Here is a 27,920-nt window from a genome sequence, read left to right as displayed (position 1 = left end):
TTGGTGTAATATCAATTCATTTAAAATATGAAAGTCAAGTCGCGTAGACTGTGACAGCAACCGTAACAAAAGGTGCAAGCAACAGACAATGTGATGTGCTTGTACCGATATTGTAATGATGCAAATGAAGTGGAGGGGACGAGCTGCCTTATTATGTACATAAATACACAGTGGCTCGCTGTGCCATCCTTGAATGCAGGAGAGGGAGAGAGAGAAGGGGAGGGAAAGAAGGGAGAGAGGAAAAGAGAGGGAGGGAGGGAGGAAGGGAAGGGGGGAAGGAGGGAGAAGAGAGAGAGAGGAAAAAAAAAAAAAAGGGCTCAGCTCGAAAACTGCTGCCAGTTTTAAGCAGAGCGCACCTCGGGCAGCCCCTCCGCAGGGCTGCGCGCTCCCACCGCCGGGGCACGGCCGCGCCACCGGAGCGGGCAGACGGGGGAGGCTCCCCGCGGCCGGCGCCCCCTCCCCAGCCCTCGGAAGGGGAGAGCAGGGGCTTTCCAGGCACCGGGCGGAAAACTGAAAGAAAAACCCCGGACGGGAGAAAGGCAAGGTAAGGGGATGCGGCTGCGCGACTCTGCGCGGCCCCGGGGGCGGGCGGGGGGCACCGGGGTCCCGCCGCCGGAGCGCAGCGCTCCGGGCGGTTTCCCCCCCCGGCACCGGGGACAAAGTGGTGGGGTTTTGTAAAGAACGAAAAAAGACACCCCCCCCCGTAAAAAAAAAAGCACTGCACCCCCCCGGCAGCCCCCTCCCGCGGGGCCGGTTCCAGGCACGGCGGAGCCGCGGGGGCTTCGCCGGGGCGCACCGGCACCCTGCGGAGAGCGGGGCCACCGGGCCGCCGTCCTTGGTGTCGCTTTTTTTTTTTTTTTTTTTTTAATTCTTTTCCCCCCTCATTGTCATCAGGATAATTATTTAAATCTCCATCTTTGAAAGTTGCATTTCACCCAGGGCGGCCCGGGCAGACGCATCCCGGAGAAAGGGTGTGCAAAGCCCCCTCCCCGCAGCCACATCCTATCTCCTCGCTCCCATTGTTGGCAGATTTGGGTATAAAAAAAAAAATTAAAAAAAAAAAAAAAAAAAAAAGAGGGAGGGTTTGTTCTGCTCTCGAAAGCCGCGGCTCGGCAGGGCCCGGCCGCTGTTCCCCTGCACCTGCCTGCCGGGGAGTCCTCCCGTCCCAGTCCCGTGCGGCAGCTTTACGGGGCTTTGCATGATTTAAAACTACCCAGCCACATCGGGGACCCGGCCGCTCCTCTCTGCTGGCTCCTCCACCGCCCTCTCTCTCTCTCTTTTTTTTTTTTTTGTATGTGCAAAGTTCCCCTCTTTATCCTCCTTTTGCTTTGGGGTGCAGAAGCTGGAAGGCAAAGAGAAAAAAAAAAAAATCCACCAGGAGCGGAGCCTGCCTGGATTTGAGGCAATTTCAATAAGAAAAGCGATTTCAATAAGAGGGGTGCGGGTTTTGGTCTCGGGGATTGTTTCTCCCGAGAGCATCTTTATTAATTAAAGGCTTTTTTTTTTTTTTTGCTTTTTTTTTTTTTTTTTAATAAACTGTCGGAAGTGTAAAAACCCCGGCCTGGTTCAAGCCCCGGGGAAAGGCGGCCGGGGGCGGCGGGGGGCAGCCGCGGGCGGTGCCGGTGCCCGGTGCGAGCCGAGCCCGCGCCCCAGCCAAGTTTTGCCTGCGGAGAACCAACCGTAACCTGCGGGCCCGGCCTCTTTCCCCGATCCTGAAACAGCTGCGCCCGAAATAACCTTAAAAAAAAAAAAAATACAAAGTGCAGCGAGCTCCCGCGAACGAAATCTTCCGTGGCAGCGCCTGAAAATCAGATTTATACCTTCCTCTGGACAAACGCGTGCGTGCGCAAACCTCCCGCACGAGTTTTTCTTTGGGAACTTGAAAAAAAGGAAAAAAAAAACCACGGTGTCGTGGCGAACCTGGGGCTTTTTCTCGGCTTTGTGGCAGCTGGGGGGGCTGCGCCAGCGTGCGGGGGGCACCGGGCGGCTTGCGGACAAAGCGCAGGTGAAGGAGGTGAAGGAGGGGTGGCACCGGGACGCAGGGTGGCACCGGGGGCTCCCACGCTGGGGGGCAATTTTCTGGGGACAAATTTTCTGCGGGTGGGGGAGAGCGAGGAGGCTTTTAGACGATTTACCAAAAAAAAAAAAAAAGGTATTCCGTGATTTATTCCCCGAGACAGACTTTTTTTTTTTTTAATGCAGCCTAAATAGGGTCCTGTGGCTAGGAGGTACCAGTGTCGTTTTCTACCCCTATCAGCAGCCATAATATGTGCTGCTAACGCAGGACGGGGGTGGGCGGGCTGGGGCGGGGGGGAGAGCAACGCGGAGACGAGACCAGAGGGAGAAAAAAAACCGGAGAAATAATAATAATTAAAAATAGGCAGAAGGCAAGAAGTTGCCCTCCCCAGAAAAAAATAAAACAACCCCAAGGAAATAAAGCCGGGGCCCGACGCGGGGGGGGGGGGGGGCTGCAGCCGGGCCGTGCGGGGCTCCCGGCCGCCCGGGGGGGCTCGTACCTGGGGGAGGCGGGCGGTGGGAGCCGGCCCCCGGCTGGCTGCTCCTCTACCTGCCCCCGGCGGGCGGGAGGGTCGGCGCTACGCCCACTGGCGGCCCTGCCAGCCCCCTCCCCGCCGGGGGCAGCCGCCTTCCCCGGCCCGCCCCGGGGCTCGCACACCACCCGCCGGCACCGGCGGCACCAGGCTGCCGTGAGTACCGCGGCCCGGCCCCGGGGCCGAGCGCTTCTCTGCCTCTTTTCCTTCCTTTTCGCTAAGGTTGGGGGTTATTTGGATTAGGTTTTTATATATTTTTTTTTTTCTTTCCCTCCCCGCTTGCGGCCGCCGGGGGGTTGCGCTTCGGGGAAAGGCGGCGGAGGGGTTGGGGAGGGGATGCGCGGTCGCCCCGGGAGGTCTCGTCCCCTTGGGGTGCGTTAAACGGGGGGGCAGGGGGGAGTGGGGGCCCCGGGGGGGCTGCCGGGGGCTCCCCGGCAAGGGGCTGACGGAGGGGAGCGCCTCCGGCTCCCATCCTGCCGGCCCCAGCCCCGTCGGCTCAGGTACACTTTTTTTTTTTTTTCCCTTGATCCGAGCTCCCAGGGTCAGGGAAAAAAGAAAAAAAAAAAAAAAAGGAAAAAAAGGAAAAAGAAACAAACCCCGCTCCAGGCGTGTAAATAAATAGCGTGGGTGTACGGCTGGGGATATTTGTTTTCTGCCTTTGCGTCTGCCCGGGCATAGGTGTCAACTCCATCACAAGGCGCTACTAAGTGCTGCTAAAACATGCTGTCGTCCCCCCCCCCGCGATATGACATCACTTGTCAATCAAATCAAAATAACCAGTTGTGCTGCCAGATGTGGGAAATCTCTTATTAAAAAAAAAAAAAGCAACGACGATAACAAAATAAAGTTAATAAAACTGAGCCCCTCGGACAGGAATCAAAAAAAGGAAAAAAGAAAAAAAAAAAGGAGCGGCGGGGGGGGGGGGTTGAAAGTGGTGGGGGCACCCCCGGGCTCGTCCCGGCTGCGGGGCCCCGCTCCCGGGGGGGCTGCAGCAAATTGCCCGAGAGCCGCCCGAGCAGCCGTGTGGAGCGGGCTGCGGAGCGGAGCTAAGCTGCTGGGCTTGCTGCTGCTCCCGGCGGGGGAATTAATTCAATTAAAAGCCCCAGCCCAGCTCAGCGCCGGGCACCGCCGCTCGCCTGCAGCGGGGATGGGATACGGCGGGGGGGGAAATAAAAAAAAAAAAATGAAAATATAAAATACATAAATTTAAATAAAAGCAAATCTCGGGAGGCGAACTCCGGGCTGAGCTGCGGGAATTGAGCCGCTCCTTCGGCAGGAATCGTTTCTCCCTGCCGGAGGGGTCAGTGGGTTTGCAAAGGGGCTCGGGAGCACGACGAGAGGCGCCGGCCGCGGTGCCAGCAGCTCGGGGGCGGCCGGACCCCCCCGGGCGGCCGGGGACCGAGGCGGGGGGGGGCCCGGAGCCGGAGCCGGCGCTGCCCGCTCGCCCCTTTTGTTTTTGCTTCTCCTGCCGGCCCCCGGGTAACCCGAGCCGGGGGCTTCAGGGAGCCCTTGCCGGGCAGCTCCGGGGTCTGCCTCGCCATAAATCAAGCCGCCTGATTAATCTTTACAATTTGTCTTTTAAAACAAACACGAACGAATTATCAGCTCGTTAACTGCGATTTTATCACCTGCCTAAAACAAACAGCCCACCCCCTAACCCCCCCCACCTTCCGCCCCCCCAAAAAAAAAGGAAAAAAAGAAAAAAAAAAAAAGAACCGCGGCCCCGTGCTGTTGGCAGCCGGGCAGTAATTATAATTAAAACATCCCCAGGAATTAATAAGGGAGCAGCTGCCCGGGAGATGCTCGGTGGCCCGGGCCGGGGGCGGCGGGCACGGCTCGGCCCGGCTGCGGTCAGAGCAGGGAGCCGCGGGACCTACCTGGGTTTATTTTATACTCACCCCTCTTTAAAAATAAATAAATAAAAGAAAAAAAAGAAAGGAGACAGAAAGAAAGAATCCGTTTGGGGGAAATACTCGGCTGCTTTTTGGTGGGTTGCTTTTTGCGTGTGGAAAGCGAATCGCTTCGGACGTGGAAGGAGAAGCCGGATTTTTAGAAAGCTCGCTTGCTTCTCGCTCTGCCTTTTAACTTTTTTTTTTTTTTTTTTTCCTCGCTTTGTTTCCCTTTCCTCCCTGGCACCTCCGGCCTAAGGCGCCCCGAGCGCGCTCCGCAGCTGAGCAGCGCGGGGGGCACTCGCCCTCCCCGGCCCCTCTCCCCCCGAGCCCGGCCCAGCTCCCGTCGCCTATCCCGGCCCTTCCCGGGCCAACCAGCCCGGCCCGGGACAAGCCGGCTCCGCCGCCCCCTCCGTGCCCTGCAGCCGGCGGAGGAGCCGCCGCCCGCCCGCCGCTTGCGACCCCCCCCCCGGCGGCAGGAGGGGCCGAGGGGCTCCGCCGTGTCCCCCCCCCGAGGTGACCCCGGTGTGGGGTGCGGGACACCCGCGGAGGGAAGGGTGCGGGGTGTGTGTGGGGGGCATGCCGGGTCCCCCTTCCCCAGCATCCCGCACCCCCCACCCCACCGGGCTGCTCTGGGGGTCCCCGGGGGGGGGGGACACGGCGAGTGCAGGGGGGGGCAGCGGTACGGGAGGGAGCCCCGCGTCTCTCCGGCCAGACGTGCTCCGCAGCGAGGAAAGGGAGTTTATTATTATTATTACCGTCATCATCATTATTATTATTATTATTTAAAAAACACACAAAAAAAGTTCATTTCCTGGCGAATTTGGCAGCGGCGGGTGACGTCAGAGCCCCGGCGTCGTAGTGACTGGGGCGGCCGGGCCGGGGGGAGGCCGGCTGCGGCTCCCAGCCCCCGACCCCAGCGCTGCCCCCATGCCGGGGGGGGGTCGGCCCTAGGAGCCCCCCCCCGGGCACCCCCCGCGGGGCCCGGCACCGCCCGGCCGGCACCGAGCGGCTCCCGGCCCGGCCGCCCCGTCGGGCAGGGGCTGTGCTCCCAGCCGCCCCCCCCCGCAAAACGGGGGGGTCCTGGCCCTGCAGCCCCCCCCCGCCCCGGCTCGGAGGTTTTGGGGGCTGCAGCGAACGCTCCCGTTTTCCCCAAAAAGCAGAGGTTTGAGGAACGGGAGGGGAGCCCCCGGGAAACAGGACCCGCAGCAGCGCCCATGGCGCTGCGGGGGTTCGCTTGTGACTTTCCCTTTTTTTTATTTGTTGGTGGATTTCTTTTTTTTATTATTTTTTTTTCCCCTTTCTGCCCCCCAAAGCGGACGGGTTCATGGGGCCGAAGCAGAGCCCGAGCCCCGCCGGGTGCTGCAGCCCCAAACTCCGCAGCAAACTCGCGCTGAGCCGGGCTGCGCCGCTCCCTGCCCGCTGAAAAGCCTGCCAGCCACTGCGAATAACAAAACCACTACCAGAAAATAAAAAAATACAGAAAAAAAGAAGCGAGGGGGAGAGGAAAATAAAACCATCGGGAGATGCCGCGGCTGCCGGGCGCCCTGCTCGTGGCCCGGCACGGCCCGGCACGGCCCGGCTCGGCTCGCCGGGCCCGGTGCTCGCTGCAGCAGCCTCCTGCCGGCCCCGAGCCCCGCAGGCCGGGCAGGGGGGGCACGATCTGGCCCGGGGGGGGGGGGGGGGGGCACCGCAATGACCCCGCTGCCCGGACCCGAGGAGGCTCCCCCGGGTCGGCGCGGAGCCTGGCGTTTATTTTTTTTATTATTTTTTTATTTATTTTTTTTTTTGCCGATTCCGACGGTTCTTTCCAAGGGACGGGATGGCAACGAGCGCGCCGGCGTTTGTCCCGCGGGGGGGCTGGGGCGCGTTTGTCCCCTCGGTGCCGATTTCATCCCCCCCCCCCCCCTCTCCATCCCCAGCCCCGGGCATCCCTGCGGCTCCGCTCCGGGGCAGCCCCCGACGGAGCCACCCCCCGCTCCCCCGAGCCCTTCCCGCACTCCATCCCCCAACCCCCCCCCCCAACCCCGCACACCCCTCCGGGACCCCCCCAATTTCACCTTCCCCGCCCTATAGGGGCGTGCAGCGCCCGGGCGGGGAAAACCCCCACGGCGCTGCCGGGCGAGGATGCTACGGGCGGGGGCGGGGGGGGGAGAAGAAGAGGAGGAGGAGGAGGAGGAGGAGGGAGGGGGGGGGTCTGCGCCTCGCTCCCCCTTCTCCCCCCCCTCCGGGCCGGCTCCTTTTGGGGCCGGGGGTGCGGTTGGGGGCGGTGTGGGGCGGCGGGATTGGCTGGCCCGGCCGCCGGCCCTGCGCGCCCCGGCCCGTCTGCGGCGCCGCGGCCAGCTGGCGCCAGCGCTCATATAGGATGCGCGGGGATGGGACCGAGCCGGCCAGAGCAGCGGCTTTGCCATCTGAGTAACACCCTCCAGCCAGCCTCCTCTCCTCCTCCCGCGCTCGCCCTGCTCCCCCCCCCCCCTCCTCCTCCCGAGCCCCCCCCCAACTCTGCTCTCCGGCTCCCTCTCTTCTTCTCTCCCCCCCTTTTTTTTCCCTCCCCTCTCCGCCGCACTCGCATCCCTCCAGGCAGGCAGCCGGCGGCGCCCACCCCGCGGGGGCACCCTGCCTCCCGCACCGGGTAAGTGTGGGGCGCGGGGGGGCCGCCGCGCCGCTGCCAGGGCGCGCTCGCTGCTTTCTCTAAACACCCTTTCCCCCCCCCCGCCCCGCTCCCGTTTCTCTTTCTCTCCCCCTCCAATTTTCCTTTTGTGTCAGGCGAAGTTCTTGCTAGAACTGCGCCGTGTTAGATCTGCCCTTCTTCCTTCCCCCCCCCCCCCTCCCCTTTTGAAGCCAGCTGGAAAAACTCCTGTTGACGTTTGTAGCGAGAGCGGGGGGAAAAGGAGGAAAAAAAAAGGAAGATTTTTTGCTTTTTTTTTCCCCGTTTTTTTCTTGGTAAAGTTTGAAATGGGATCTGTGTTTATTTTGCGGGGCAATGGGAAGGGAGGGCGCAAGGCGAGGACTTGGGGGGGGGGGAGAGGATATTTTGGGGAGGGAGGAGGGGCTCCGCTTCCCCCTCCCCATCCTTTTACCGCCGGGACCAGCAGCGCACCTCGGGGCCGGCGAGCCGCTCACCCGGCCGTGTCTCCCTACAGGTGCTGTCCCCGGACCTGCCTCCTCGACCTGTCCGCTGCCAGAGGGACACGCCGCCTCCGGGGGTCTCCCCCCATCCCTCCGAGGGCACGCTCCAGCCCCCCGACGGCCTTCTTTCCAGAAAAGCCATCCCCACCTCCTAAGAGCCACCGGTAGCTCCAAAAGCCACCCGCGGGCAGCAGCCCCCTGCCCCGAGCGCTGCTCGCTCCCGGTCTCGGGGGTGGCTGGGAGGGGAGGCCCGAGGCCATGGAGGTGGCCACAGACCAGCCTCGCTGGATGACCCACCACGCCGTGCTCAACGGGCAGCACCCCGAGAGCCATCACCCCGGACTGGCTCACAACTACATGGAACCAGCGCAGCTCCTACCTCCGGACGAAGTCGACGTCTTCTTCAACCACCTGGACTCCCAGGGCAACCCCTACTACGCCAATTCCGCCCATGCCCGGGCCAGGGTCTCCTACAGCCAGGCACACGGTAAATGAGCCCTCACCGCCCTCCTCTGCACCCCAGCCCCTTCCCCACCCTCCTCTGCCTGCGCCCCCCGGGCTCTTCCGTGCGGGCCGGCGGATGTCCTACGTGGAGGCGAGGAGTTTCACCCGGGGGCCGCTCTGGTGCGTCGGGGCCAGGGGGAAAAGAGCTCGAAGAAAACAGGATAGAAAGGGAGGCACGGGTGGATTTTAACCCCAGCGATGACCAAGCATTGGCGGAGGGGAGGGAAAGTAGGGGAGGGTGAGAGAGGAAGGGGAAATAGTGCGCGCACAGGGTAAAACTTCGCAGACACGGCTACTTCCCGGATGCAAAATACAAACCAATTTGAATCGGCGATGGATTTTAATCGGGGGTGGTTTTAGGAGCCGAAGAGAGAGCGCTGCAGCAGTTCGGAAGACAGAGCAGAAGGGGGTTTGCTAATTATTGCCAGGGTGGGGCGGGAGGAGAGGGGGTGCCTTACTCCTGCCCCTTGTGCTGCTGCCCTCTTTCTCACCGAGCTTCCCTGGGCTGTCCGGTGTCCCCCTCAGAGGGGTCTGGGAGAAGGGGCTGTTGCGCCAGGCTGGCTGCTCTTCCCCGGGTTGTGAAATCTCTCCCCATGCCCGGTTCCCCTCTGGCTGCCCGCACACCAGGGAGCTCCCCGGGCCGGGAGCCGGGAGATTTCCCGGAGCCGCTCCGGGCTGAGCTGCCCCACGCTGATCCCCAACGCTCTTGTGTTCCTACAGCCCGCCTGACCGGGAGTCAAATGTGCCGGCCTCATCTTATCCACAGCCCCGGGATCCCCTGGCTGGACAGCAGCAAGGCGGCACTGTCTGCCCACCACCACAACCCCTGGACCGTCAACCCCTTCACCAAGACACCCCTGCACCCCTCGGCAGCCGGAGCGCCCGGGGCCATCTCGGTGTACCCCGGCAGCAGCACATCAAGCACCGCCTCCGTGTCTTCGCTCACCCCGGCCTCGCACTCCGGCTCCCACCTCTTCGGCTTCCCCCCAACCCCTCCCAAGGAAGTGTCCCCGGACCCCAACTCCACCAGCGCTGCCTCCCCTTCATCCTCCGCTGGGGCCCGGCAGGAGGACAAAGACAGCATCAAGTACCAAGTGTCGCTGTCGGAAGGGATGAAAATGGAGAGCGCCAGCCCGCTCAGAAGCAGCCTCACCAGCATGGGGGCCCAGCCCTCCACCCACCACCCCATCCCCACCTACCCCTCCTACGTGCCGGCTGCCCACGACTACAGCAGCAGCCTCTTCCACCCGGGCAGCTTCCTGGGGGGCCCCGCATCCAGCTTCACCCCCAAGCCGCGAAGCAAGGCCAGATCCTGCTCGGGTAAGTGTTGCCTCCCGCGGCCTGCCCCGCCACACGTTGGCTCTAGCCCTGGGGGGGAAGGAGCGAGGTTAGGGCCACTCTGCCGGGTGCAGGAATGCATGTTGGGGGTGGCTTTGCTTGCTCTTTGGGGTTGAAGTCGCAGGCAGCTGCAGGGCCGGGTGTTTTCGTCAGCCCTCTTTGGGACAGGAGGGCAGGTGACTGCTCGGTCCCGCTTTTCTGGGTTTTTAAACTAGGAAATAGGGGTTGTACCAGGGTGCCATCGTCTTCGTAGTGGCTGCTGGCCTCAGGGCGCTCAGATGGGGCCGAGGGACGCGGGAGCCGGCACAGCGTGAGCTGGCAGCCTGAATCGTACAAAGAGGGATTTATACAAGGAAAAAATGTAAAAGCAGCCCCTGACAGGCTGCAGCCCCCCGAGGGACTCAGGCCTGATCCTGCCCTCCCAAAGCGGTTAACCCCCCCCCCCCCCGCCCCAAATTCCACGTGGGGACTTTCTGCCCATAGATATTTCTCCTGCAATAATTTTCACGTCTCTTCGTTAATACGAAAGAAGGCCCCAGCGCAGGATGAAAGCGAAACTTACTCGGCCGGTCCGCTTCAGATCGCGGAGGGCCTTATTTCCTTCACAATTTACAGGAACAAAAGTTCAAATATAGTTTACATACCAGTGCAAAAGACGAAGGTGTCCAGTCATCGCTAACTTACGCCAGCCTAAGTCCAGAAAATCCTCCTTTTTTCCTGAACCAGACATCTCTCTGCTTCCTAATAACTGACTGCAGACCTTTCCCACACTCACAACCCTTTCTTGCATTTCTACCTAAGAGTGCAGTTCTAAATTAGCAAATTAGGTGATGGATGAAATCCTGATCCCACTTTGAAATCACATTAGTTGTACAACTAGACAGATGAATTAAGGAAATTTGTCTTAAGTCCACTAACCTTCCCGGTTTAACATCCTCAGCAACAGAAGGAAATGAAAGAATGTGTATTGGTACTGAATTGAGACAGCCCTTTAAAAATAAGTGGCTATATGTGTCGGTGTGTGAATTCTTACATATCATTGCATATATCGGCTTATGAGTAGACCACATGCATTTATTTTTAAAGCAGACTCATTTAGAAATGTGATCTCTTATGAGTTTTGCAACAAAAACATCGGGTATTTTACAGTCTCATCAGATCTGTTTCAAATGGCTACTCTGAGAGGAAAAACACACTCTCCCATTATTTACATGCATTCCATTATTTACCATTATGCGTATGTATTTTTTGGTAGTGTAGAGACTAGTAAGTAAAGGCAATTAGCAGCCTGAGCCTCCTGATTTTGGAAGCAAATTCATGACCTAGGTCTCTGCAGATAAAGGGATCTCAAGCAGCTTTTTTATTTTCATCCGGCAGTTGCCGATGATTTTATTAAATGGGGGTGTTAGGGGAGCTTTTTGTGTGCGTGCTTTTTTTTTTTTTTGTAAGGGAGCCCCCTGTGCAAGGAACTGGGGAAAGTTCGTGACCACTCAGTGTTTTTGTAGGAAAACTAAGACTCACGACACAACGACTCCTGCAGCTTCCTGCCCTAGGAGGGACAAAAGCTACAAATGCAGCGCCGCAGAGCTCCCCTCATTTTTCACTGTAGACTGTGTTGTTTAAAAGCCACCCACTCCCTAGATTAAAGGAGACACAACCCTGTTGAACTCAACGTGGCCTGCTTCAGTTATTAGCAAAAAGAGAATTTCCTTTCCAGTTAAATACTTTAGGATTTGCATAAACTATATTAAGAGAGATTTCTATATTAAGCAGACCTGCCTTCGAACCATCGGAGGCAAATGAACTTTTAGCAGAGGGCTTTCTGAGGCAGAAACATATCTAGGAGTTGCATGCTGGGTTTAATAGAGCCATTCTACAGTGCTGTTTCCCATGTTGTTGTGCTACTAAAACTACTAATAAAGCAGTAATATGGTAAACTGTTCCCTACCAAATCCAAACTGCATTGTTGTAAAGTCACAGGAACAGAAAAGAACTCACAGCTTCTTTTTTACAGTAATTTCCAGAGTGCTTGCTGAAACTGAACTTTCTTTTAAAGATCAGCATTAACAGCGGCTTTCTGCCTTTAGCACAAAAATCATAACTGAGCCTTTGGCATTGTGTATCTATTCCCAGTCTGCTCGGCTTTACTTTCTTACCCAGTAGTGCTTGCAACAAAAACAGAAAGCACAGAAAAGGAGCTCCTTTTGCTTAGATTTAATTCTAGAAAACCCCTTTCTTTGATTTTTTTTTTAACCTTTTTCTTTTCTTTCTTTTTTTTTTTTTAACATCTTGTGAGCTTGCAGGTGTGTGTTTGTGTACATGTGTGTGCGTATTCATGGCAGGGGAACATGCAATCTAACCATCGCCGTGCAATAGATACGGGAGGGGAGCGGTGCCCGCTGCAGATTAAGGGAGTTCTCATTACTGAAACGATAACTTCCATCTGACACAATAAGAGTGTCATTCTTTCTCACCTTGTGCAGAGCATGAGCTGCCTATTTCTGCTCGTGACATAAAATACTTACCGGAGTCTGGGCGTTCTCGAAACGCTGAGGTCCTTGCTGCATGTGCTGTAGATGTCACTGCTGTCTGATTGTGCTTGAATTAACACACTGTTTTGACTTGTGGAAAATGCCTAAAGGACAATGCAAAAAGCTTTTGTGAATTTGTTTTTAAAGAAAGAAATCCGGTTTCTTCGTGTTTCCATTTAGAAGGCAGAGAGTGTGTGAACTGTGGAGCAACTGCTACCCCTCTCTGGAGAAGAGACGGCACCGGGCATTACCTGTGTAACGCCTGCGGGCTCTACCACAAAATGAACGGTCAAAACCGACCTCTCATTAAACCTAAACGGAGGCTGGTAGGTATCTCTATCTTTCCTGGGTTTGGGGATAAATCGGGCTAAGGGACCACACGCAGGCACAAGGCAAACGTGTCTCAGTGCTGCTCAGCCCCTGCGCGGATGGGGCTCAGTCACGCCGAGGTCACTGCCGTGCCTCGGGGCAGATCCCCCGCACGCTGCCCTGGCTGGGGCATCCCTGCCGCCGCAGCCCGGCGAGCGTGCCTCCGTCCCGAGCCTCCCTGCCGTGCCAAATGCATGTGGGGTATCGCGTATCCATCTCCCCGTTTATCCTCGGATGACAGCTTTTAATTTAATTCCTCATTTATTTGGCCTCTTGGGACGTTTTGGGAGCGTACTGGGAGCGAAAGGGTTATGAGCGTGAATGTCCTCCACTGTGGACTAAAAAAAAAGTTCCAGCTCTAAAAAAGCAAAACAAATCAGATGAGTCAAAGCTACTGCTCCCTACTTAATAATTATTTGTATAAAAGCCATGAAGTAATTTTCACTCTTATATTCTCTGGCAATATTAATATTGGTTCCCTCCCCAGACAATCCCCTACTGTTTAAAAAAAAATCCGATTATTTTTCCATGGAGTCACCTATACTTTGTATTTTCATTTGAGTGATTTAAAAAAAATGTCCTTTCTAAGCTCCTGGTAGTAGTTTCCTATCCGGATATCTGTACGTTAAAGATAAGGAAACTTTGTGTATCTGTTTCCTGACTCTAAAAGCTTTAGAGAGTTTCTATAGGCAAGCCTTGCCAGTCATGCTTGCTGTTTTGAAATTTCTAATACACTCTATTCCACAAATAATGTGTAAAATGCTAAGAATAATAAATATATTTTTTTTGGAGCTTTGTGATTTATGGTGCCTAAGACTCTTAGCTATTCGTGGGCACATTTAAATGAGGTCTGGAGACCAGCAGAGAGCAGAAAAATTGGCATTACTGCTCTAACACTGGGATGGGATACAGAAGATTTCTGTCCGGAGTCAGAATTTCAACTATGCAAGCTTCTTAATGACTTGCCTTCTAAAGTGACTGACATATAGAAAAATGTTAAGACAACAGTGTAACATTATCGTCTCTCAGGCTCAAGTGCTTTGCAGCCTGAATGGGACAGGCCGTGGAGTTAAGCAGCACGGGTGAATATCAGTAAGCCATCTCAAATATGCAAACAGAGGTCTCCACCTTCCCCTGCGTTGGGAGACTGTTATACTTAGCTCCCTGTGAGGGATCTGGGGGGAACTGGAGGGGTTTTCTTTTCGTTTAGATGTTTTAATGGTGGTTGTTGTTGTTTTTTAAATTGATTTACAGCTTTGTTAATTGCCCCTTTTTTCCACTGTAGTTTGCTTGTTTGCAGGGGAGAGGAGATGGCCATCTTTGGGAATTTGTTCATCTCACATGCAATAGCAAAGCGATCATATTAATAATGTCAGTGTTTGGAGGTCTGGCATTAATTGTGTTTGGGTTGCATGAGTGTACTTGCAGTAGGGGGTACCCCTTCTTTCTGCCTGTGGCCTGTTCTCGCAAGCGAGTAAGGGACTGAAATATATGAGTCTCAGAGGGCCTGATTCTTGCTCTAAGCTGCTGAACCGTCGTCCATCAGCTTTGGGAAAGTTACAGGGCCACGGCGTAAATCAGCGGCAAGTGCAAACAGAACCTGGTGCTCCCCACTTGTGAGCTGGGTCAGTCTGGGCTTTGAGAAAGCCATGCCAGCTCCCAGTGGGGCCAGCCGGCAGGGAAGCGCACCAGGCTCTTTTGGGAACCCCGCTGCTCCGGGACTCCGCTGTCGCCTCGCTGGGGTGCCCAGCGCTTAATGTGAGCCTCGCTGCTGCTGCTTCACCCGATGGTTCTCATGGCTAATTGCAAAAATACCCCGAGAGTAAGGCCCCGGGGAAATTCAGTACAATTGATCAGCGTTAGAAAGTAAAACTGTGCTAATTTAAGGGGGAAAAAAAAATGAGTCCTCTGCATTAATCTGATCGTGCAAAATAGATCGTATTTTGACCATTTCCAGAGGCAGGGCTGAAGCTTTCTAATGAGAAATTCTTTCCCCAAATACGGGGTGCAGTTAGCTTGTCCACAATAGTTTCAACGATACCGTGCTTGCACAAGGAGTGTATTATGTTGTGGGGTCTGCTAGAGAAGGGCCCATCCAGAAATTACTGGTTACCTGCTGTTTTGCTTTTCCTGTTCTTGTTCTGGGAGGTGGGTGAACGGTTGGGGTATTTTACTGCCCCCCACCTTGGTTTCAGCAGAACAATATGGTTTAAAAAGATCCTTTTCTATTTTTTTTAAAGATGGTTGTTTGAGGGCTTGTCAGCCAAGGAACTGTGAGTAGGGACAGAGGCGGCAGACGGGTCAGCAGAATCATTGCTGCAAGGCATGAAATTTGGTTTGCTAAATATTTAAAGAAAGTTGGAGCCGGTTTTGTTTTCTCCCTTTCACTTGTAAATGGAAACTGAATTTTCAGTGATGGCTCTGATAAATACTGCACCCAGTTAAGTAATGCGGTTGGTTTTCTTTTGTAGCCATCTTTAAAGGGACAGAGTAGGGGTAAAAAAAAATCACATTCTTTAAGATCATTACCTCTTTTGAAACCCAGTCCCAACATTGGCACTCACTAAATTGGTCACTGAAAAAAAAAAAGGAAGAAAAGTGAAAAATGAAAAAAATACATTTTTTGTGACGCATTCTAGAATCCTGTAAAAGGGAACCTTGAACAAATCAAACACCATGTCCCCCTCCTAAAATTTTTGTCTTTGGAGAGTTAGAGATGTATTGCTTCCCTCCTTACTTCCCCTCCACACACGGTGCCACAGGGCTGGAAGCTGCAGTCTGCAAAGGAGAATACTTGCATTTTTTAAACAAAAACCCAACGCCACAGAATACAAAACTGCCAGGAGCCTTCCTTCAGACCTGATGCTGTGTACAGTTTTGTTATTAATCCTGCCCGACCTAGATATTGAGCCTAACTTGACCTTTCTCATGATCTCCCTCCTCCTGCTGACACATTTTTAATTTTCTTTTTCTTTTGGTTAGTCAGCGGCTAGGAGAGCAGGGACTTGTTGTGCCAACTGTCAGACCACCACCACGACCTTATGGCGACGTAATGCAAACGGGGACCCAGTTTGTAATGCCTGCGGACTCTACTATAAATTGCACAATGTGAGTATTTGCTCATCTCATGTGTCGCTGCTTGCCTAGCTGGGACTGATGTCTTAACTGCATGGTGTACACTAGGCTTTTATAGGTTTCAGGGTTTTGGTTGTTGTTTTATTCCTTCCCCCCAGTCTCTAAGGTTCCCCTGGGAAGTGACAGCCATTCTTTGTCGGCATAGTGATGCTAAGTTCAGTGACATTACAATGCATTAGCTTGGCTTCTAACGCTTGGGCAAATCAGGCAAAATAGAGTTACAACACTTGGTTTTAACTAAGCGTGTTTTGTGTGCCGTCTCCCTCCAGAAACACAGGGGCCATTCGGAATGGGCTCCGTGCAGAAATTAATCTCGGTGGGGCCTGTTCATTTTGATTTAAAACAAAAAACCCCACAACAATGCACCACCAAAACCCCTACCATTATATCTAAAGCTTTGTCTTATTATATATATTTTTTAAGAAATTAATTTCAAGCAGGAATCGCTTGTCATGTTAGAAAGTTATTTAAACCATAAGTAACAGAGGTTATTGATACAAGATTGTTCATGTCTTAGGACTGAATTTGGGTCACCATGTACCTCCTAGTTTGATCTTTCCTATTAGGAAATGAATGAGGACTGAAAGGACGGGAAAGAGAGTCATCAGATGCCAAATTCGGTTCAATTTGTTTTTCATGTCTCGGGTTTTTTGTGTTTGTGGTTTTATTAAACACATCAACATAAACAAGTTCTGCAGAGAGAAACACCTTTTTTTTTTTTTTTGGCCAGAAAAAGGTCTACATCCAGGAAAAACACACGGGGGCTGTCCAAATATTTTCATTTTTGCACAATAAGGTCATTTTGTCTGCATGAGCCTGATTTTCTCATTTCTTGCAGGTGAACAGGCCTCTGACCATGAAAAAGGAAGGAATTCAGACCAGAAATAGGAAAATGTCCAACAAATCAAAGAAAAGCAAGAAAGGCTCTGAGTGTTTTGAGGAACTGTCCAAGTGCATGCAAGAGAAGTCGTCTCCTTTCAGCGCTGCTGCCCTTGCTAGCCACATGGCTCCCATGGGGCATTTGCCACCTTTCAGCCACTCTGGACACATCCTACCAACACCCACCCCCATCCACCCATCTTCCAGCATCTCATTTGGACATCCACACCCATCCAGCATGGTTACAGCCATGGGATAAAATCTGATGACCAAGAGACCCACCCAGAGATTAAGAACATGGGGCTTTGCCTAAGATGACACCAAGTAAGAAAATGTTCTGCCAAGAAGAGAATGTAGGGATGGCAAAAGGGGATCTTTGCTCCCATGTCGTTTAACTCTTAACGCTGGACTTAAAACCTTGCAAATGATGGGTCTTCTGCAGAAACGCGTAGTGGTGCCTGTAATGCACTTTGCCCCCTCAGGTATAAGGAAAAAGAAGAACTCACCTGTTCGATATTCAGTGGTCCAGCAGAAAGCAAAAGATGGCAGAAGCAGAAGGAAGAGGCTGGAACTGGCTTTCCTTTTTCTCTTTGTTATTACTGTGAATATTGTAAAGAGATATAAGCAGCCTCCCAGGATGGAATCGGCTCACTGGAAGCCACACATGCTGGATTTCTATCGTGGACTTTGGGGAGGGGAAAAAAAAAAAAGACATCTTTATAAAAACTTAATTTTTAAAATGAAATCAGACAAAAAGTCATATTTATTTTGTTCTTGTTTTCCACAAAAAGCCTCAACCCCTCTGACTGCATGTTTTTGTGCTGTTGTTTGCAATGGCTACCCTGTAAGAAAAGCTGCCTTCATAACTAAGGGGGGGGAGGGACAATATTCAGCAGCCCCCCTGGATTAGCTCCATCTATCTTCCATATCAAAATATCTGCTAGCAAGGGGGAAAAGAAAGGGTAAGCAAAGTTGCAGCCGTAGTACAGGATTTCAGTGTGCCCAAGATGGTGATTATTTTTGACACAATTTCTTAATTCTTTTCCTTAACGTGAAAAATTAATTTAAAAAAAAAAAATGGCCCCCCTCCCGGCTACCCCATTGTTCCTCAAAACAGATAGCTATGTCAGACAAAATGTTGGGGAGATACTTTTGGGAAGGCAGTCCTGCACTAGCAAGGGGTAAAATACAGGCATTTACGAAACTGTCGCAGCTAGCTTGCAGCACAGCAAAAAGCATCGCCGGGCATAAAAACATCCAACTCCCAGACTTCAGAGGTTGAAGCATTTTGTTCTGTTGTGTCGGCAGCTGTTGCTTAAAAATGCAGATTAGCTGCTTGGGTAAACTTACGGCAGTGTGGCCACCATGTCCACACGCAGCCAGCCAGCGCGTGCGCTGTCTCAGGCATCCAGGCCCCGGTGGACTTCACAGGGAGGAAGGGCAGAAATGAGGTTGAGATCACTGGAGAGGGGAAAGAGAGAGACAATCAGTTTGAGCTTCACACATCCGTCAAATCCCAGACGCAGCGACAGCTGATGAGACGAGGGAAAGCACCGTTCTAAGGGGAACGTCGTGTTTTCCGTAGTGCATTTTATAAGAAAAGAAAAAAAAAATTAAAAAAAAAATTAAACCTCCCATTATTAAATCACGTTGTACGTAAATGACCGAAAACAAAGCTATTGCCAATGTGAAGTGTATTCTATTGATTGTAATGATCTGATGCCTCTCGTGAACACAAGCTCCAGTATAACATACAATGTACATATTTAGCTATACTTCTGATGAAAATGCCCCAATGAGCAGAGGGGTTTGATAATGTAAACCACGTAAGCTTAACTCTGTGACAAGCTTTTTTATTTTTATTTTTTAACTTTTAACTTTTTTGTTGTTGGGGTTTTTTTTGTTTTGTTTTTTTTTGGATCAAGCCAATTGTACCTTTACTGCAAAAGTCCTGCTTTAAAGAAAACAAACAACAAAACAAATAAAAATGGATGTATGTTTTGGTTTTTTTTTTTCTAAACACATAATTCAAATATTTGATAATGAATTTAAGAACCAAGCAGACCTGGAAAATCCTGCTTTCGTCCTTTTTTCTGGTCTGCGTAGGCATATAGGTGCACTTTGTATAGAAGTGGAAATAAACAGGAAACAAAATCTGTTAGGAAAAATCATAAGGCTTTTTAATCTACTGAGGTAAAAATTTGGATCCTTTTTACTTTTTACCTTTTACAATGGTACAGTTGTACGTTATTTGTACCCGACTCAAATTTCTGTAGGATTTGGGCAGGGGGGGTGGGGAAGGGATGTGGGTGGAAGACAGGGATTACTGATACAGTTGACAAAGTGCAATATATTGTCAGTCACTGCAGCATAGACAACGGCAGTTGAGATTTAAATTATTTTGTACTTGTATCAGCATAAAAAAAATCTGCAGTATTTTCTGTTTTTATTTTAATTTTTTTATTTTGCTTATTTTTGGATTAGTGAACTAAGTTATTGTTAATTATGTACAACATGTTTATATATTGTCTGTAAAAAGTGTATGCTTTCCTCATATTCCTTCAAGGTGAATATTGCTAAGAATAATAAAATACCTTTTTTGTGAAACTACTCGTGCCCAGCTTCATGTCCTAAAGGCTGCTTTTAACTAGGAGAGGAAAAATTATTGTTGTCATTGTAGCTAGTAGAATTATTAGCTTAAACTTTATGTAATAGAGTGGGCTATTGCTATTTCAGAAACCTAGCAGGGTAGGACAAAAAAAAGTGGTTGGTGAATGATTTAGTACAAAATGCTCAGGTACAAAAGCTCATTCTCTGGTGTTGTTCTGGGGTGACGAGGTCATGCAGTTAAGAGCGCTGAAGTTTCTAAACCAGTTTTAAAACATAAGGCAGCAGCAACTTTGCAAATGATGGACTGCAGGTTTTTATTATCATTATTTTAAAGTGCTTAGAGAAATACTTTTCAATTAAAAACAATTTTTAAAAGCACGGAAAAGCATCCAGCTGCCTAATTGGTTTCAAGACTGAGCCTTTGTTAGGCTGGGCAAAGTTCTCTGTAGGCTCTTGCACTAGTGTAAGAGGCAACATCATGAACCTAAAAACTGTTTCTTACCATTTGGCATCATCCGTGGCACGAAAGGAACAAGAGGGACAGCCAGCCTGGAGCCGCCCTGTGCTCTTCTGGAAATGGGATGACGGGTGTAGACGTGGGGGCTGTGCGTGCGGTCTGGCACATGAGGACGGAGAACAGGGTTTACCAGGCAGGGCTCCCAAGACCAAAACTTGGCGGTTGCTTTCAACACATGGTCGAGTGTGACCCACACAAGGAACTCCTTGGGGCCTTACAAACTGAAAGAGACTTGCAAGTCGCCCTGCCATGCGTGGGGGTGAGTACCACTCCTACTAAAACAATATTTTCTAGAAAACTGCTAATGAACTTTGGGTTTCCTCCTTTGACACAGTGGGAGCTGCATCTCACTTCTGTGGAAGCCAGCCTGGGGATAACTCCTTACTCATTAAAGAAAAAAAATAGTTCCTTTTTCAGTGAATGCGTACAAATTCCAGCCCTTTCTCTAACTGCTTCTCTTTGCTTCTTGCAAACGGGGCTGTGCAGCCTCCTCTTCAGCCCTATTTGCAAGCCCTGCTAGCAAATGACAAGGAGTTGCAGCAGCTCTAGATGTGCTGAAGAAAGCACACACAACCGGGATGAGACCTTCCTCCATCATTTCAGACGAGTTAATCATCTCTCTAACTTGTTTAGCAAGGCTTAGTGCAAACACCCATTTAAAAAAAAAAAGGAAAGAAAAAAAAAAAGGAGTTTATGGCATACCGTGCAAGCTTCATTTAAGAGGAAACATGTTCATCCTCAGACAGGTTTAAAACGGGGTTATAACTAAACTCGGACTGAGTCAGTCTTTGGAGGAGAGAATGGGAAAACTAACCACACCATTTTAAAATAATTTAAAATAATTAAGCCATTTGCTCTGGTTGCACATTACACGTACAGGCTTTGATTAGGGTTTACCTTGGAGTTGCCTCTCCGCAGGCTTTTCACGGGGTCATTTCGATCCGCTCACAGAATCGGGGCCGCAATCCATCAGCTTGGCAGGAGGGGTGCTGCAGCCCCCCCAGCGCAGGGAGCAGCGTGCCTCTTCTGACCAGGGTCAGCAGCGGTTCCTGCAACACAGATAACAAATAATCCCGTGTTTGTCAGGTGGCACTAATCTGCGAAAGATCAAACCATCTCTCTGCAACGTGTGTATCGTGTTTGTCTCCAGACATTTTGCATAGCGGAAGAAAAACAAACAGCAGGGAATGGAAATGGAGCAAGTGTGTAAAGTTCAACGCGAAGTGTAAGCACACAGCAGATACTGAGGCAACAAATTGGGATTTACGGTCCTTTCACTACCACCAGATACTGGGGGAACAGGCTTTTTGTGAGGGGGGGACCCTGACATTACTTGCCTTTGGTTCCCGTTGTTGGGATTATTGTTTTAAGCCGTGCTTAATTGTCATGTCTCCACAGCCACATCAAAAGCCAAGAAGATTAGGTTACAGGGAGTGTTTGATGTCAAAATACAAAATAAATAAAAGGAAAGCTGAAAAGGTAGCCTATTTTCCATGATGTCTAGTGAGGTTTTTTGCCTCAAACTTTTTTTTTTCTTTTTTTTTTTTGCGAAGGTTGCACTTTTAGTGACAAGATTTCATTTATTTGCTTCCAAATGACTCCACAGCTTTCCTACAACAGCTCAAAGGGTTAATAGACCCTCTTTGATGGCAAACGTGGTATAATTAACGCAAACTTCTTAAGTATCTTGGTGACCTGTAGATGGCCACATGAGAATTTTGTTATTTACTGACTTGCCAAACGTTTATTGCTTATAGCAGGACAAGTGGGAAGCAGGCATTAATTTTGATACTGTTATCTGTGATTGTGCATAGAGTTCACAGCAGAGAGTGCCTATATGTCAACTGCAATTAAACATTTCCCTATTTTTTAAATGAATTTCATGGTGGTGGAGGGGATTGGATTGGCAGCTTTGCAAACTGAAATCCTGCCCATCCACAGAGCAGGCACGACACAGCCAGACACAGGACAACTTCCCCTTACCTGCAGGCTGCAAAAGAAAACAGTCTGGCGCCACGGAGCATTTGATCCTCAGCTTCTCCACAGAGACAGTCAAATCAGGACCAACTGTGGCAGGGCACGGAGGGAGATTTTGTGGTGTGACATCTCCCCTTGGAAACCAGCCTGAAAAACACCAAAAATGAAGCCAAAAGCGGCTATCAGGTGAATATGTTCATTTATTGCCAACCTGGACTGGATTAGAATGCGTGACCTAGAAGTAAAATGCTTTGTTTAGCTCAACTCCCTGGGCCATCTGGTCCTCACGAGTAAACATTTCTAAGTGAGATTAAGTGACTGTTCTTTAAGCGTGGTGATATGAGTGCAAACCAGGCTGCTCTGGATCTAACAGATCAAAACCTCAGCATCGGGGCAGCCGGCTGGTGCCGATTCAGAAGCACCATTTGCTTGAATGGCGTTGAGTGCAATTCTCCGTGGTGTCAGCTTTGCAGTCAATCCTGATTCAATCTGATGTGTCCCGGTAAGATACAGAGCTGTCCTCAGCCCAGGGCTCAGATTGCACAAAAGTGCTGCTGGGAGGTTGAGGGCCCCACCAGACGAAACTTTTGGGAGATGCTACAGGAAGAACTACACTGCATTTGCACTCAGCTGCATTTCTGAACGCCAAAAGCTTGGCTGAGCAAAATGTTATAGCAGGGTAGGAGATATAGGGAAAAGAAAAAAAAAAAAAAGTAAGAAAAAAAAGCAGCCACCAGGTAGTAACACAATAGAGAACTAACCCCTCCTTCAGGGAAAGGCTTCTACATACCACTGAGGGAGGGAACTGCTACTGTTTGGTCTATAAAAACTGAATCAGGGAAGTATAATGTTAACCCAGCCTATGCAGCAGTGCCAAGGAGAAGAGAAAACAGCTACCTGCCTATATACCGCGTCTCTCTGTGTGGTTCTGCACTCAGGGCTGCGGGGAGTTACCTGGAGGAAAGCTGGCTCTGGCTCAGGAGGGTCGAAGGCATGCGTAAATCATTTGAAGTCGGGCCTATCAACACCAGAGCGTGAACATGGACTCTTGTTTCTCCTAAACTCTTCAGTGCTTCACCTGAGTCTTCCTCGGTGATTTTATTTTCCTCTGGAGCTCAAGTCCTCCTGCCCACGTTCTGTCAGGCAGAGAGGATGTGGCAGATTTCTTTCCTTGGGACAGAGGAGCAGAAGAACATTATGTTCTTCTTTTGGTTGGCATTTTGTTTGTGACTATTTCTCTCTGGTTCTTTCATTCAATCCCACCTGCCCACACCGGCTTTTAGCAGCAGGTTATGCAGCTGGAGTGATCTCCAGGTGCCCCTGGAAACTCCTACAGGATTTTGCGGTATAATTCACATTCATTTACCGCTTCCCATTGCATTTCAGTCCTTTCTCTACATTTTTTTTTCTTTTTGTGGTAGACCCTTGTAAAAGCACCCCATTTGGCAGTTGATCTGTTAGAAGGGAACTAGCTGAACAAAAAGGAGCAGTCCAAAGTCATTCAGGTAACCCTCGTGCCCACAGCCCCTCTGGGATATTGAGCCCATGCAGTTTTTCTCTAGCCGAGCACAAATCCCACCAGCACAGGAACACGCTCTTTAGGACGAAGCACATCTCAGGAGACAGACCACTGCTCGGCTGCCGCCAGGACTCACCACGATCCCTCCCACGCTCACTTTCTGATAACAGGCAAAGCGGCAGAACTCCGTGCCTCAGTTTCCCCTCTGCAGAACAGGCACCGAAAATACGTGACCTGCCCTGTCAGCTGCCTACGAGTGCTGACTCGCTCCGGCCTAGCAGACCTCTGGGCAAGTCTGAGCAAACATCGGCACGTGGTGTGTGCTGATAGGCACTCAGAAAGGGCACAGCGCTCTCCTCTGCAGGTTAGAGGCTCCTCCCTGTCCTTGTTGGAGTGCTGCTGGCCTCTCCATACAGCTGCGTGTGGCAAAAGTGACACACTGGAGAAATTAGTCATCGGCGTGCATCGCCCAGCTGCTCCCAACTGCTACGCAGCCCCACACACACACTGCCGCTCGCCCCAGCCCATTGTGAAGCAGCCCTGACTCCATCTCCCATGCTGTCAGCCCCTGACCTTCCTTTCACATGCTCTAATGGTCACTAGAAAACTGCGAGAGAACACAGTCACGGTATTAAATGGCCCTAATTTGTCTCCAGGCCTTTCCCCTCCTCCTCCCACCTCGGTCTCCTCCGACTTAACGTTTAAACCAGCTGAAGCTTACAACAAATCAAAGCCTCCCTATAGGCCCAGATTGTCTAAATACGGAAAACAGGAAGTGAGTAACCTTCAAGGGGAAATTGTTCATCCGATGGAGGCCAAGACCCAAGGCCTGGCGCTTTTCAGTCCTGCCCCTGCAAAGGCAGACACAGCGTGTACCGAGCGGACGCCCGGCGTTCAGCAGGAGGGAGTGGTTAGGCAAAAGTTTTGCTTCTCTTTTAGGCAAGTCGCGGCTGTTTGGAGAGAGGGGACGGTGTTTGTGCCTGTGCACAACACTAGATGAGCAGCTTGGGAAGGGTTGTTTTTTAAGAAGACCTGGGATGAGGTGGAGAAAAAGCCTGGGGTGGTAGGAGGAAACAGAGAAGATGCACGAACCCAAATGGAAACTGCCTCTTGCTTCCTAGGAAGGTGAAGGTGGCAAAAGAGCGGCGCAAACAGCGCTGGGCTGTTTCCAGCACAGAAGGGCGGGAAGAGATCTTGTGCGACAGCCCACTTGGTGATGAAAAGGAGAACACTTCATTTCCTAGGAAGAGAGAATAATAATTTATTTTTGTAGAGTAACTTGCCTGCTTCCCCCCCTAAGGAAAGATCCCAAATTATTTTACCGGCTGTTTAAGGCTTATACTATTCACTACTGAATTGCAACCATTAGCGGGGTGGAACACAGCAGCTGTTTAACAACTCAAAACAATGCCCCCTTTTTTTTTTTTACAGAAGGTCATATTAAGATCCTCTCTAACTGAAGGTGAACTTCTCGTTACGTGCCGCATCCACTGGAATAAAGTTTTGCTCACGTTTACACCTCTGCCAGAATCCCCCAAACTGCAAAGAAACTAGGATGCACAAAGACATCCAGCCATGCCCGAGTCTTTCCACTCCAGCTCTGAACAGGACTAACGAGCCATGGGACACAAAGTGGCACCTGGGCCATAGATAACTTTCTTCTGACCCCCTCAGAGCCTGCACCTATGCTCATCTAAGCCAGTTTTGCTCTGGGCAGATCATGGGATAAGCACCAGCAACCAAGCCCTGTGGTCTCTGATTTGAGAAAGGGGCAGAGAAAAAGAAGGTGCAGGCTGAGCTGGAGCTTAGCACCACTGTGGCAACGTGGCTTGATTTGTCCCATCCCGGTTCTTTGCCCCAGGGCTGGGACCACTGCAGGTGAAAGGCATTGCTGGGGCACCGTGCACATGTAGAACAGGGTCTCCAGAGGGGCTGGAGAGAAACATACGGAAGTGGGTGACTGGTAGGTCTTCTGAGAAGGACAAGATAGAGATGAAGCTTCTAGTAAGATTTCTTTGCTGCAGCATTTCAAACATCGCTGTGAATTTACTTGTAAACAATTCTATTTTAAATACCGGTTTTAGGCAGAAATATTTTCCCCTTTGGTTGTTCTACAGTCTTTTTCTGCAACGATTTACTAAGATTTCTCATTATGTATATGGGCGAGTCAAATTGGACTCGTGGCATTTGCTTCTCAAAGATTTTCTCTCTTGCATTAAGGTTGCTTTGCTAACAAACGAGCTGGCTGGGAGAAAGATGCTCTTAATCAAACAGCCTCGCTCCCCCTCTGGGGAAAATGACCTCTTTTTTTCCCATCACAACAGGTTTCCTCTTTGTTCTCTTGTAGGCAGGTGTTGTCCCACTGGGATATGGAAAAGGGCAGGCTCTGATCCCATTAAAGATACTCCCATTGGTCAGAGATCATAATAGGGCATCCCTAGGTTGTGGGAGAGTATGCCTATCTTGCTTCACTGGCTGGAGGATAATAGAGCTGGCTCCCAGTGATACATCCAGGCTTTTTAACAAGAGTCCTGTTCTCCAGAGGGATAATGAAAGGGAAAGGAACCTGTGGGGTAATGTCTGTGTCTGGCATTGCCAGAAACCACAGCTGGTCCTGCTAGTGATGGGAACACAGACAATGCTTCTACCCAGGAAGGATGCAAAGAAATGCTTCCCCACTGCATTATCTGCTTGCTTTAATCTCTTTCTCCATCACTTCCACAGCAGGCTGACTTTGAGGGATATGAAAGTGAATTTTGCTCCAGTGGAGGGTGAGATGCAGATAATCTCAGGGAAGGAAACACTACTTACTGTAACCCCTGGTCTCAGCTGCCCCTCGGTCCTTCCATCTTGAGGATTGCAGCTGCCCTGTCCTGACTCCCTGGGAAAAAAGAATGGGTGTGCAGGCTAAAGGAGGTTAGGGAGCTCCAACCACAACCTTGGCCTGGATGACCGGGGAATGAGGTTTGTGACTTGCCCAGCAGAGCCTGTCTGCCTGCAGTCCACACATAGCACGGAGTGGCATTTCTTCTGCTGACCTTGTGCTCACAAGAACTGAGATAATACTAGCGGGGATCTCCAGTGCATTTCCTTCTTCTGTGCTTTCTGAAGTGATACAGGACATAACTCTGCTGGCCTGGGAGGTACAGAATCCCGAGATCTAGAGTGGGCTGTACACCTGCTTATCCAGGTGGCTTAGTGCCTCTGCCCACGCTGCTAAGGCAGGATTTACCACCCTCACTTAGGGCTGTGGCAACGTGGTAAAGAATGAAAGCTTGAAGGTAGGTACGTGCAGCAGCCATAATACGCAGCTGTGACTGCAAACCACGCCACAGGCACGTTCACAAAGAATGTACCAACACTGCGGGCCAGAGGTTTGTCCAAATGAAGGAACATCTCTCACAGCATTCTGTCCAGGCACAGGCTCCTTGAATTTCCTTGCCTTGGTGAGATCCCTTCGGTCAGTGTCACTCCAGCTCCAGCAAAGCTGTCCATTAGGGACCCACGCCTGCTCAGCAAAGGTCCTGCAACCTCGAAAGAGTTAACCATGTGCTCCTGACTCAATGCACAGGAATGCAGCCACCTCAGGTGGAGTCTCACCGGGGCCAGCCTTGAACACTGCCTTCATGGGAGCCTGCACAACTCCGACCTTAACAGCAACTGCACTCTGTTGTGTAAGGACTGACAGGAATGGAGATGGCACCAGTGTGCTAGAGAGGCTTCCATTTTAAGTCTCCTTTTACTTTTTTTCCTGTGTGTTCTTCCTTGGTGCCCCACGGCAATTATGCTTCTTTTGGCCTACGTGTGCGGCACCAGCTGGACATCTCTTCATTTGTACTCTCCTTCTTGATGCACTCTTTGTAACGTCTCAATCCTGCATTTACATTCTTGCTGAATTTGTCTCTGTGGCTCACAAACCAGACATATACCCTTACTTCTGCTGCATGACAGTGTGTAGAGGGCCTGGGCAGACGGTCATTCTCCTTGTGGAGCCAACAAGGTGGGTCACTCTGCTGCACAAGTGCCCTGCCTGAAATCACCGCCCTGCCTAGCGTTCCTGCAGGCTGCTTTCACTTTTAGCCCCAGCGCTGAACAAACCCAGCTCTTTCCTTCATGTATGTATACGTATGTATTTATACACATACCTCCCACCACAGAAAGAGACCTATTTTGCAAGGTTTAATATGCTCCGAGTTCTGCTGTGGACTCTTCCTCTTTTGATGCAGCTGTGGTTTTAGGGCAGGCTTTGTGGCTTTGTGAGAGTCCTTGGATGCCTTGGGAAACGTTCTGCAAAAGCAGACTTTCTCTCCATGTGTTCTGCACTCCAGCCACCAGGTCCTGAAATCTCCGTGCACAGGATTTCCCCTACTTAGACGAAGACAAAACCTACTTGCCTTTCACGCAGTTTCTGATTGATACTATTTGTTTATGCAGGCAGCGTCAGGCAAAGAAATAGGAGTGCCAGCTGGACTCCCCCCTACACCATCAGCAGCTCTACCTGAACCACAGCACCAAGATGCTCTGAACAGGCCCTGGAAGCCCTGGGATGGCTGATGTAAGTTGCTTTGTTGCAGCTCTGGAAAGAGTTAAGACCTTACCCACTACCTTAATGTCATCACCTATGACACAGGAGAAGCAATACTACCTCCCCTGTAGAAATAAGGGAAAGCCTGCAAGCACCAAATAACTGTGAAACAATCAGGGCTACATTCTCTGCCTCCTGCATGCTTGTCTTCATTACTCTCAAGGGAAAGTAATTCAGGTTTAGGAGAGTTGAGGATGAACCTAACACACCTGGGTACCCCCTGCTGCTTTAGCGGCCCTAGCTCACAGTTTTGTGACAAGCTGGGTGCTTGACAACAACATCCCTTTGAAATGCCACATTTGGGTATTTCAGGGTTTGGAAAAAACTTGGAAAAGGTAATTGTCAATATGCATGAAGACAAGCCTCCTGGTGTTGGCCAGGGGCAAGAA

General features: G+C 51.1%; 1 protein-coding gene and 2 long non-coding RNA genes across 11 annotated transcripts; 1 reads left to right on the top strand and 2 right to left on the bottom strand.

Annotated features, from left to right (window-relative positions):
- Window positions 1-342: 342 nt before the first annotated feature.
- Window positions 343-18,930, top strand: GATA2 (GATA binding protein 2). 9 transcript variants are annotated; one of them, XM_080606102.1, is made up of 6 exons: window positions 343-544; window positions 7,582-8,054; window positions 8,792-9,391; window positions 12,121-12,266; window positions 15,292-15,417; window positions 16,283-18,930. In XM_080606102.1, exons 2-6 carry the CDS (start codon window positions 7,826-7,828, stop codon window positions 16,580-16,582), a joined length of 1,401 nt encoding a protein of 466 aa, XP_080462228.1. In that variant the 5' UTR covers window positions 343-544; window positions 7,582-7,825; the 3' UTR covers window positions 16,583-18,930. The 9 variants fall into 9 exon arrangements, with proteins under 9 accessions (XP_080462228.1, XP_080462224.1, XP_080462229.1 ...); XM_080606098.1 differs by having other exon boundaries at window positions 388-544; window positions 12,088-12,266; XM_080606103.1 differs by lacking the exon at window positions 343-544 and adding an exon at window positions 2,594-2,705.
- Window positions 11,635-15,285, bottom strand: LOC308200403. Its single transcript, XR_013955601.1, has 2 exons — window positions 14,839-15,285; window positions 11,635-12,044 (listed from the first exon to the last, which is right to left on the bottom strand). It is a non-coding gene; the product is annotated as an uncharacterized lncRNA (long non-coding RNA).
- Window positions 18,601-22,593, bottom strand: LOC308200405. The gene is made up of 3 exons (XR_013955606.1): window positions 22,382-22,593; window positions 21,434-21,574; window positions 18,601-20,499 (listed from the first exon to the last, which is right to left on the bottom strand). It is a non-coding gene; the product is annotated as an uncharacterized lncRNA (long non-coding RNA).
- Between the last annotated feature and the right edge of the window lie 5,327 nt (window positions 22,594-27,920).

The sequence above is a fragment of the Anser brachyrhynchus genome, assembly GCF_964034855.1.
Source record: "Anser brachyrhynchus genome assembly, chromosome: 10".
NCBI classification, from domain to species: domain Eukaryota; kingdom Metazoa; phylum Chordata; class Aves; order Anseriformes; family Anatidae; genus Anser; species Anser brachyrhynchus.
Note: the sequence above shows the minus strand (reverse complement) of the source record. Positions and strands in the feature narration are given on the sequence as shown.